At 39.7% G+C, this 10544-nt stretch overlaps 2 protein-coding genes and 1 long non-coding RNA gene across 6 annotated transcripts in view; 2 read left to right on the top strand and 1 right to left on the bottom strand.

Moving 5' to 3' along the window:
- The window catches only part of mon1a (MON1 secretory trafficking family member A), a 5478-nt gene extending 2845 nt beyond the window's left edge, over window positions 1-2633 (bottom strand). The window contains exons 1-3 of one of the 4 annotated variants that reach the window (XM_034868731.1): window positions 2330-2633; window positions 1330-1481; window positions 22-396 (exon numbers count right to left, since the gene is read on the bottom strand). In XM_034868731.1, coding sequence (XP_034724622.1) covers window positions 22-396; window positions 1330-1453 — 499 coding nt within the window. In that variant the 5' untranslated portion in view covers window positions 1454-1481; window positions 2330-2633. Of the gene's footprint in view, window positions 1-21; window positions 397-1329; window positions 1486-2145 lie in introns of all 4 variants that reach the window. The other 3 variants (XM_034868729.1, XM_034868730.1, XM_034868732.1) reach the window with 3 other exon arrangements.
- LOC117942932 overlaps window positions 1-10544 on the top strand; it is an 18856-nt gene that overhangs the window by 3846 nt on the left and 4466 nt on the right. The window lies entirely within an intron of this gene.
- traip (TRAF-interacting protein) lies at window positions 3041-9008 on the top strand. Its single transcript, XM_034868735.1, has 16 exons — window positions 3041-3251; window positions 3524-3642; window positions 3732-3789; window positions 4787-4870; window positions 5020-5059; window positions 5140-5267; window positions 5371-5465; window positions 5752-5865; window positions 5994-6081; window positions 6167-6256; window positions 6340-6428; window positions 6526-6681; window positions 7218-7257; window positions 7337-7441; window positions 7543-7593; window positions 8518-9008. The coding sequence occupies exons 2-16, from the start codon at window positions 3545-3547 to the stop codon at window positions 8623-8625; spliced, it is 1344 nt and encodes a 447-aa protein (XP_034724626.1). The 5' UTR covers window positions 3041-3251; window positions 3524-3544; the 3' UTR covers window positions 8626-9008.

The following is a 10544-nucleotide window of genomic DNA, read 5'->3' on the forward strand; positions in this document are numbered from 1 at the left end:
ACATCTAAAGAGTATTCTGACCTGCATGGATGGAACGAATTACGTTCTTCTCGGCCTCAACGAAGGATACAAGGGCCATCATGACCCCCGTGGTGCTGGACAGAGCCTCCTCCGTGCCATAGCGGGTGTAGATTGGCTTACCAGCCTCGCTCAGCACAAACACGTGTTTTCTGTGGCTCCTCCATGCCTCACCAGTCACGTCTTCCTCCTTAGTCCTACTCTCTGATGTAACATCGTTGTTGTGTTGTTCCTCTATGGTTTTCTCTCCCACCAGCACCTTGAGCTCTTCTGCACACTCTCCTGGTTTATCCTCCCTCCGAACCTCTTCCTCAGCCTCAGCAGTCAGATCCTCGAAAGACTGTGCATGAACAAACATAGCACTCTTCTGACCGGCACCTGTGTTAATGTAGGGATACATACTTTATCAGAAGTGTTTTCAAACACTACATTTCAGGTTTACAGGAGAAAAGATTTCAAGGATGAAGACTCGCTAGTTGGTTTGGCAGATATACTTCTGGTTAGCATCCCCGCCTTTGGTTATTAATATTATTACAGTCTAGTCTCAGAGCCCAAAACCAATGATGCATTCAGGAGCTTCATGTCAAATTCCATTTTTTTGAGAAGTATATCACATTCCCGTCAAACAGCCAACAAAGTGGCATGCAGATTACAAAAGACAGTTTGATTATGTGTTAGATGCGCATACTCATACTCACTCACACACGCACATACGCACGCACACATGATGCCAAAGAGGGAATAACGAAAGTTTTAATTGTGTATCAACGACAATGCATGAGAGTTATTACTTAGAAGTCATGACAGTAGAACTCTTATTACTTTAATTACTTATCCATGGATTGACACATGACCAGCCCAACTGAAAGCTGTTTCTTTGTATAGGGGACATTGGTGTACTGTAAATGCTATTCTTGTGTACTGTAAACATTGTCGATGTTTTGGAATATAATTCCATGGGGGGGGGGGTGCCAGGAGATGGAATAATTCACATATACAATGCACATATTTTCAGACAGACCAACATTTTTTTAATTAAGCATGAGGGAGCAAATGGTAGTACAGATCCCATTGACTGTGGCCAATTTCTGGCCACTTACTGTTGCTACAACTAAAGGCATTACATGTTACAGTGTACAGTGCCTGCAAGTGGGAGCTAAAACACAACAATATTTCAGTATATTTGAGCTTTCCAATCTTCTCATGGTTTGGATAATCAAGATGTATGTGAAACTTAATATTACACTGAAAGTCAGTGTGACTGTCTACTGACTATCTGCAAAAAAAGTGCTGAAAATGGAGCAGACTCACCTGGTTCAGTTCCCTCCACCAGACCTGGTGTGGGGCTGTCCGCCCTCTCTGTGCGAAGGTGGTCCACGGGAGCCAGAGTACCATCCTCCCATGACACAGTCCCCTTGTGGGCTTCTCCATCCATCACTGCTACTTAGGGCAGGGATACACACCTGACTGACAGACAGACAGACAGCTAGAGCGCTATGGGACCAAAGGTTAACAACTCACTCCACAGCGCTGTGGACATATGTCTGGCAACGCAAGACTTTGTGAATTAGACTATGATTAAAGACCAAGCTGGTTAGAGCTGAGCAATATATCGATTTTGTGATATGACACTAGATATCGTCTTAGATTTTGGATATTGTAATATCGTAAAATGGCAAGTGTTTTCTTTTCCTGGTTTTAAAGGCTGCATTACAGTATGGTTGTGTCATTTTATGAACTTACCAGACTGTTGTAATTGTTCTATTATTTTCCTTTACCCATTTACTCATTGTCCCCATTACTGATGATTATTTATAAATAATCTCACTGTGTAAATATTTAGTGAAAGCACCAATAGTCAACACTACAATATCGTTGCGGTATCGATATCGAGGTGTCGCCATATTGCCGTAGCCTACTGCTATTATTATTATTAATCTATTGCTTGAATTACACCGGAGGGGATATATAAAGTATGAATGCCTTTCTGGCTATCCATTATGAGCACCAGTGCGTGAGTCATTTCATGTTATGGTCTGACTTTAACCCCTTTTTACTTTCTGAAAAAAATCAGCTTCACTCTTGTTTTTAATGTTAAACTGGAAGACTTAAGAGAAAAGATATTACCTCCTTTTAACATTTCGTCTTCGTGTTTACACTCATCCAGTTTCAGAGAGATGTCTGATATGCTGCTGAAGATCTTCAAAGGCTAAGTTACTTTGAGAGCTAACTTAGCATCTACGGCTAGCTGGGTCTGAGTGCACCGGCTTCAATCTGACAAAGACTATTTAAATTGTTTTCAAATGATTACCTTTCATTTCTCGGGCTGTCTGCATTTGATCGGTGTGCTCCTTCTTGTCACTGCAACTAGCTAGCTAGCGAACAAGCAGGGACGAGACTGAAGTAACGTTACTTCTTCTAATGCTAGTCAACATGCCCTGCTAGGTTGCGGAAGTAGGAATTGTGGGATATGGAGTTCTCTTCCAGAGAATTGCTCAGGAGCAGTAAACAGAACGATTTCATTCAAATAAAAATAAAAGTTGATTTTGAATTTTGTGACTCACTCAGGTAGCTCCATGAAGCCTTTTACATTAAGCAATATGTGCTGTTATGTGGCTTAGCTAGTTCTTCATTTGATCTTCATGGTGCATTCACAGCACCTAAGACACCAAAGAACTGCTTGCTAGTTCTCGATTCGAGGTTATGGATAACCAGGAACATCAGTTCTCAGTGGTTTGAAAATGCTCTATGGATTACGAAAATGGTTCCTTGGTTTAAAAAAAACAGAAGTGTAACGTCCCCTCACAATGCGTGTACTTGTGTGAGATAAAGGGGTGTAACGAGTGATTAATTCGTTAGGCTAACATATTTTAGCTTATATGATCATTAGTTTTAAAATAAGCTCAGTTTTTACTTGTGATTATATTAATTACATAAGTATACAAAATGCATTGTAAAGCATTTTTTTAACAACAAAAGTTTTGTAAAATTACTAAATTGACATCCAAGAAAAAAATGTTTCCAAGTATACGAACAACACCTGAATGCAGCGTACGGGGCGGGACTTGACGTTTGAACGTACAGCGGGGAAACGGAACAGTCAATCGTGTTTTTGTTAGCAAAGTTCTGTCTGATAGAGCCAGTTTAACTCCACTAAAATGTCATATTCTACATAAAATTCGTGATGCTTGATTTCATTACGAAGGACTGCGCAATAACAACATCCTTGTTTTGTAAGTATGGCAACCGTTGATAAGGCAGCCAACGTTAACAAAAGCTAACGCTATCTAACGTTAGCGTCGCAAAATGTTGACGAGTGCAGGGCCAGTAACGTGTCAGCTATCGGCTAACAATAATGTTAACTTTAGATAGCGAACATTACTCTTAGATAGTTAGCATTAACACGTTATAGCTTGAGCCACACGCACACAAGAACACGGTTATGCTTAGGGAGAGCAGAACACTGTACGTCAATTAACAATGTTTGCAATCCCATTCATAACAGGGACATCCGTTTGACAGCAAGATGCCTATCAGAGCATACTGCACAATTTGTTCCGATTTCTTCGATCACTCCAGAGATGTTGCTGCCATCCACTGCGGGCACACTTTCCACTATGAATGGTAACTTTATATAGAAATGTAAATCTTAAGCACTCACATTTCTGACACGTTATACATGGCTAATTGTTCCCTTTCCCCTCTCTCATCAGCCTGCTACAGTGGTTTCAGACAGCCCCGACAAAAACCTGTCCACAATGTAGGAAACAGGTACAGTACTTAAATGGCAACTATTATATAGCATTATATTTCAGGATAATACTTGGTTTTTGTGTTTGTAATAGAACATGTTTATGTGCTTTTAATGAAGAAGAAAAAACTTAGTTTTTCTAATACTGCCAATGGCTGCTGCATCTGCATTCACCCTCTGTATTAGCGCCTGTCTCTTTAATCCCTCCTCCCGAAAAAGCTCAGTGCTCTGATAGGCCGGCGGGCTTCCTGGAAAATTCAGGACCTCGGTCTTTAAAACCAGTCAGCATCTGGTGTTAGGGTTCTCCCTCTCTCTGTCTCTCTGGACCTAACTACAGTTAGGCATGCAGTAAGGTCGAAATACCCCACCATGTCTTAAAAAAACCAATACTCCAGTCCTGTCTACTTAGAGCAGATGACCAATCCTAGAAGGCCAGCTTAGAGTGGCGTACACTTAGCAGAGCGTAGAGATGTTCCATTACCGATAATGCCTAAAACGCTGGTATTGGTATCAGGAAGTACTGGAGTTTATGCACTGATCCAATACATAACTGACTGTCAAACTGGATGATAAAAGAATGTTCTGTGGCATTCCTTTTTTGTATTTGTTAGTGTTTCACAAAGATAGAAATCTTATCCCATCCATACAGGGATAGTAGTATATGGTTGTTAAAACATAAAACCATATATGACACACTCGTATTGGATCAGTACCTGGTATTGACCGAAATGCAAGTACAGGTACCAAAATCTGTATCGGGAAGCAAAAAAAGGTAACGGACCATCTCTAGCCGAGAGTAGAAAAGACTGTTGAAAGTGGAGTGTTCAGAATAGTTTGAAATCTGAAGGTTTTAACTCACAAGGATTTGTCTAAAATATGTTTACCTCATTATATGGCCACATTTAACATGGAAATCCAACATTATAACATGGTAGATCTGACAGAAAACATGGAAAAACATAATACTTCCAAACAGAAGAAAACGTCAACATAAATACTGTTGTGCTCTGTGTGTAGGTCAGCACCAGACACATTATCAGCAAGCTGTTCTTTGACATTGGTGGAGAGGAGGAGAGCACAGCAGACCCTGAGTGCTTGCAGGTACCAAACGGATATCAGAAACAAGATATCAGTGTTGAGAAAAGCTACAGATATTTATTCTCATCATAACATCATCTGAATTAGATTTTTTTATATATATATATATATATATATATATATATATATATTTGTGTTTTTCCCTTTCTTAGAATGAGCTTGATCGAATGAAGGCACTTTTAAGTTCTAAAGGTGAGAAACCTAACATTGTTGTGATGTTGCTCGGTAATAGTCGACTGCATTAGTTCACCATCCATCTGATCAATATGTAGAGCGAGACTGGCGGGATAAACAGAAGGTGGTGGAGAGTTTGAAGGACACTGTGGACAAGCAGAGGAGAGACCTGGACAGTGTACGGAAAGAGATTGTGGAAAAGGAGATGCTCTGTTCGGCCCTCAGAGTAAGCAGACTGACTCCATCATTTAAACCCATTTTTGTGTACTGACTCATCGATTATTATCTCTGCAATGCCCTTTTGTTTATTGAATAATTGTTTATGACAGAAACAGATGACATACCTGGAGACGCAACAGAATGAAACTCAAGCGGCCAAGGAGGAAGCCCGGAGACTCAGGACCAAAATGAAAACCTTTGAAAGGTATCTGCAGTCACATTTAGTCATTTGAATACACAAGCCAGGAAACAATTCATTGTTCATTTCCCTCAGCTAGAACAGTCAGATAAGTCTAAACAAAGGAAGCCTTTAAGGTTACTTCACAACAATGATAATATGCAATCAGAATTATTGATACTTAGTCTAGTATGACCGAATTATATCCGCAAGCTCTGCAAAGTACTGTGTTTCTGTGTTGTCTTATTTTTATTTTATTTTTTATTAAAAAAGAAAGTCATACTGTGCACTGATACTGCTGGTGTGGCCCCAGCCTGGACATGTTGTTGCAGGGCCAGAGAGAAGAGGTGGAGTCCATGATCACAGATATGGGTGTCAGCCAGGCGGCAGTGGAGCAACTCTCAATCTACTGCATCTCACTCAAAAAGTAAGGAGCCCAAGAGCTGTTAATTAGTGTGTCATTTTTAAACTACTTCGTTTAGAGCTTCAGTCCCAATGAATGCAGCTTCCCCCTCGTCACTCACTATGCGTGTATTGCCTCCCTTACTTTCTTAGAGAGTATGATAATCTTAAAGGAAGCCTGAAGTCTTCGAATGACATGTGTGAGAAGCTGAAGAGAGAAGTGCTCACCTCAAACAACAAGGTAACTTTATGTTACCCCCCACCCCAAGGAATCAATTCTTGAATGTGGGATCTTTAAATCAAAAATGTTTTTTGTGTCATTTTAGTTACACAAAGCCACAATGGAGGTGAATCAGACCAAAGAGGACATGAAGTCACTGCAGAACGATCTGGCCAACGCTGACAAAGAGATATCTGTAAGGCAAATCCACCGAATATGCAATTACTTTCAATATCAGAATACCATGTTTGTGATTCCTATATGGATGTCTGTCCACAGAGTCTGAAGAGGAAAGTGGAGTTCCTGCAGAGGACCCTGAGCACCCCGACCCGGACAAATGAAGCCCTCAGTCGGCTCGTCTTTGAAAGGTGTGTCACTCAGCCACTGGACTGAAATCTACTCTTGCTTGGATTTGACATAAACCATGTTTGATTTACCGATGAGGTTTCTGTGCCCATCTTTCAGCCCTGCCCCTATTGACCTGAAGCAGCCTCGCCTCCACCCGCCTGCAGATAGCAAGGACATTGACCTCAACATGACTTACGACGTCACTACGCCAGAGGACGTGGCCAAGAAGCCAATGCGGTTCCAGTCCAAGAAGATGCGGCTTGATCCGGCAGCGTAGGTTTAATGTAGCTCATTGTTGGAATGTGGGTGCTAATCTGTTCGGAGTTTGGTTGTGGGAGCTGCTGCTGTCTGATAGGGCGGTGCATTTAATCAATTTTTAATCTTGATTACGATTTCTGCTCCTAACAATCGCAAAAACAGAAGAACAAATATTTCGCACATTACTCTTTGCAAGTAAACTCTTATTTTGTCTTGTGTTTTGAATGGAGAAAAAAAAGCTGATAAGGGAAAAGTATTAGGAAAAGGGAACATTTCAAGGCTCAAGGTGTTTTCACTGTTGATTCGTTTAACTGTTTCACTGTTTTTTTTTTGTTTTTTTTTCTTCCAATTATTACATCTTTCCAAAATTCATTGAGTAATCATGTAAAATTATCCGGATTTCAATATTGACCAAAAATAATCGTTAGGTTATTATCCATAATCGAGCAGCCCGATTTACTGAGCTGCTTGTTCCTAATAGTGTGTTTTAAAATCTGGTACTGAGAATTAAGTGCATTGTTAGTGTTGTGTAAAATGTTTTGTTTTTTCAGGTTGTCCAAACACAGCGAGAAAAGTTCATCTCTGAGCAAGGTAGCTTTCTAAATCTCACTCAGTAAGGTCAATTGTTAAATTAGTCGTACATGTCTCAAAATACGTTTTCTTACCTCAGGCTAGAGATGAGGATGGATCCACGGATCCCTTTTTGAGGAACTCCCTCCTCTTCAGAAAAAAGACTTTCGGTAGCATGTTGGACCCTCAGAGGAAGCCCGGAGCTGTACGTACAACACAGCCATCTCCTGCACTCCAGGTTGAATATGTTAATGTGTCTTTTGTTCTTTTTAAGAGGTTGATAAACAAATATATTTCTTGTTTCAGGTGAAAACTGGTTATGATGGTTTAGGAGGACGTACTAAATTCATCCAACCTGTATCCTTTTTTTCCTATGTGGAATGTATATGTGTCTTTTTTTTCTTCTTTTTTTTGACTTGGTGTTAAACTATTCATCAGTGTCGAGGCTTTCCTCTACTGGATTGCTAGCCCAAATTATGGTGCAGTGTGATATTTAACTAAAGTTAAAGCTGCACTAAATTTATATTTTATATAAGATCTCTTTTTATATTATTATATTAAACCTGATGTTCACAATCTGCCCGGCACAAAAAAGCAAACTAGCTAGTGAACACAGTGGAGAATATTTCTCAGGAGTTGGAGATCAAACAAGATTTATTGGGCTTTTAAGTCAGATAGTCATAAACACAACTAATGTTAATGTTGCTAACACATTTCCCTAAATAAAGTCATAATATGTAAATGTTGTGATCAAACTACTGATCTAATTTGGTGAAAATAATGCAGATTTAATGAAAAAATGCATTTGGATAGTATTTGTTTTAGACATTTTTAGTTGTCAGAGAATAGTTGTGGGATGAAAAGAAAAGAAAAAAAGTCAGCAAATATTCAAATCAGAACAGTTAGGTATAACTCTGAGTACGTGAAGAAGGCTCAGAGACTAAATGACTTACACAGAAGCATTTAATGAATGTAATTGGCGCCGTAAACACAAATGCTTACCTTAATCATGAACCTGCGTGCGTGCGTGTTCTAATGTCAGGGACCAGGCCAAATCCTTTTGAAATCATACAGCTGCTCAGTCTTTCTAAACTTGGAAGACCCAGAGTTTAACTACAACCTGTTCTTCAAAGGTTGTGATAAAGTGTTTCCGGATTGAACTTAGGCTTTAACATGTGACTTGAATGTGACCTAGGGTGTGTGACCTAGTTTCAATTAGGAGAGAAAAAAAGCAGTCCATATGTAAACCGCATCATTCCTTAACCAAGCTCTCCACTTCAGTCTCCTTTATCAGAGATTCGCCCCCTGATGAAAGCTAAAAGGAAAAAGGTAACCAGGCCTCAACCCAAGATTGCAACTTGCCTGACTCTGGACGGCTTCCTCGAGTGATTATGGAGCTCTTCTTCCCTGGATGTGGAGACTAAGGTCAGAACGCTGTGTGAGGTAGCAGGTTTGTGCTGCACACAGAACCAGCCTGGCAGCGGTTCTGCCAATTAGCAGCAAACAGGACTCTGAATTAACTTAACTTAGAAGCAGTAACTGACCTCCCACTTAACAACGGATGCTTAGTTTTGGTGACATCAGCAAACCTGCTGTAGATTTTTTTTTGTTGTTGACTCCGACTTGTGGAAACTGTGTCTGGACCGGCCGTTGTGTTGGAGCCTATTCTTGTTGAACATGTGCGTGTCTATGTGTGAGACAAACTGACTGATTTGCGGACCATTCAAATGTCAGTGCTCTGTATTATGTCAATGATAATCACTCACGCACCTATTTGCTACACCCGAATAATTGTCATTGTTATGATTATGATGTTATTTTTCACACTTATTTAAAAGCCGTCTTGTGAAACACCTACATGTGGATATACTTTAGGTATTTTTTTAGCTTTACTGGTACTGCCAAATGCAAACCATCTCAAATAATAAACAATATTTTTTTATTAAGCTTTGTGTGGGGTCTACAAGCAATTCCCTCTTGATTGCTCCTGCAGAGGGCAGTAGAGTGTTTTCTCACATAAGGGGCATGAATATCAACCTTCATGCAATGTGAGAGGAAAAAAAAAAGTACTGCTCGGAGTAAATGCTTAATCCATTGCCATAAAAAAGGCTGCGCCAGTACAGTAGGAAATCCTCAAGAAAAATGTTATTTAAAACACCTTCGGTAAAACCTGAGTTATACATTATGATCAAGTAACAAAAAAGTACACTGCAAATCATATCCTGGCAAATGCGGGCCTGTTGGTACTTTCGGAGTTGCCTCATTAAATGAATTATGTGTGCAGAAAGGAGCACTGGTAGTGATGGAGGACGTTGAATGGCACACAATCCATAAATTGCAAATGATGACGTGAAGCTTTCTGATAAGGTTCCCATGCATGAACAGAACAGTAGCTTGTCATGTTGCCTTACAGGCTGGCCTACAAGGAGATTGCTCTATATTTTGACAAACAATATGGGGAAATACCAAACATTGTTTTCCACTGTGGAGCACTAAAAGTACCAGGTAGAACATAAATGTCCTGCCCATTATCACTTATATCCTGTTTGCACCCATGGACTTACCATTTCCACAATGAAAACCAGATTTTATCGTGATAATTGCATATGTAACTTAATTTAAGTAAAATGCTTTGTATAAGTGATTGAAGTATTTTACTATGGGTGATTATAATAAAGTGTATCAATATAATGTACATGCCCAAGGGACTTTATCAAAAATAGTAACAGGACGTGGTGGTGTATCCTAAAAGCTCGTTCCTTCCAGTGCAATGAGAAGAAAACATCACAACACCCCGTACAAACAAATTATTCATGGACATGTAAAACACAATTCATGCAGTGCTTTTGGAGCAGTAAACAACGCTTTGTTGACCCCAAGGGATACTACATACCGTATACGTACTGTACATCTTCCTGTAGGGCAAAGGTCGCCAATTTTTACTTTTTTTCCTACACTGCATTTCCCAGGGAAAGACCTAGAACTAACAATACATCCTCATCAAGTTGAGGTGTATATGTGGATGTTACAAAAAAAAGAAAAAAATCTCAAGCCAGTCCATTTCAGGATGGCTCAGTGTTTAGATGTACGAATATGCTGTGTACTAAAGTGTGAGCATTTCTGTTTCCTTTTGTGTCTCTTCTTCCAGTTTCAGAAGATCTGAGTTACCGAAATTAGTGTAAAAAGAAACATCCAGGAACGTTTTTGCTGGTTTTTCAATTCTTAGTAAAGGGGAAGAAAAAAACAATCCAGCCAAAGCAAAAGTAAAAAAGTAAATGCTGATTTAAAAAAAAAAAAAAAAAAAAAAA

Source organism: Etheostoma cragini, chromosome 4 (genome assembly GCF_013103735.1).
Source record: "Etheostoma cragini isolate CJK2018 chromosome 4, CSU_Ecrag_1.0, whole genome shotgun sequence".
NCBI classification, from domain to species: domain Eukaryota; kingdom Metazoa; phylum Chordata; class Actinopteri; order Perciformes; family Percidae; genus Etheostoma; species Etheostoma cragini.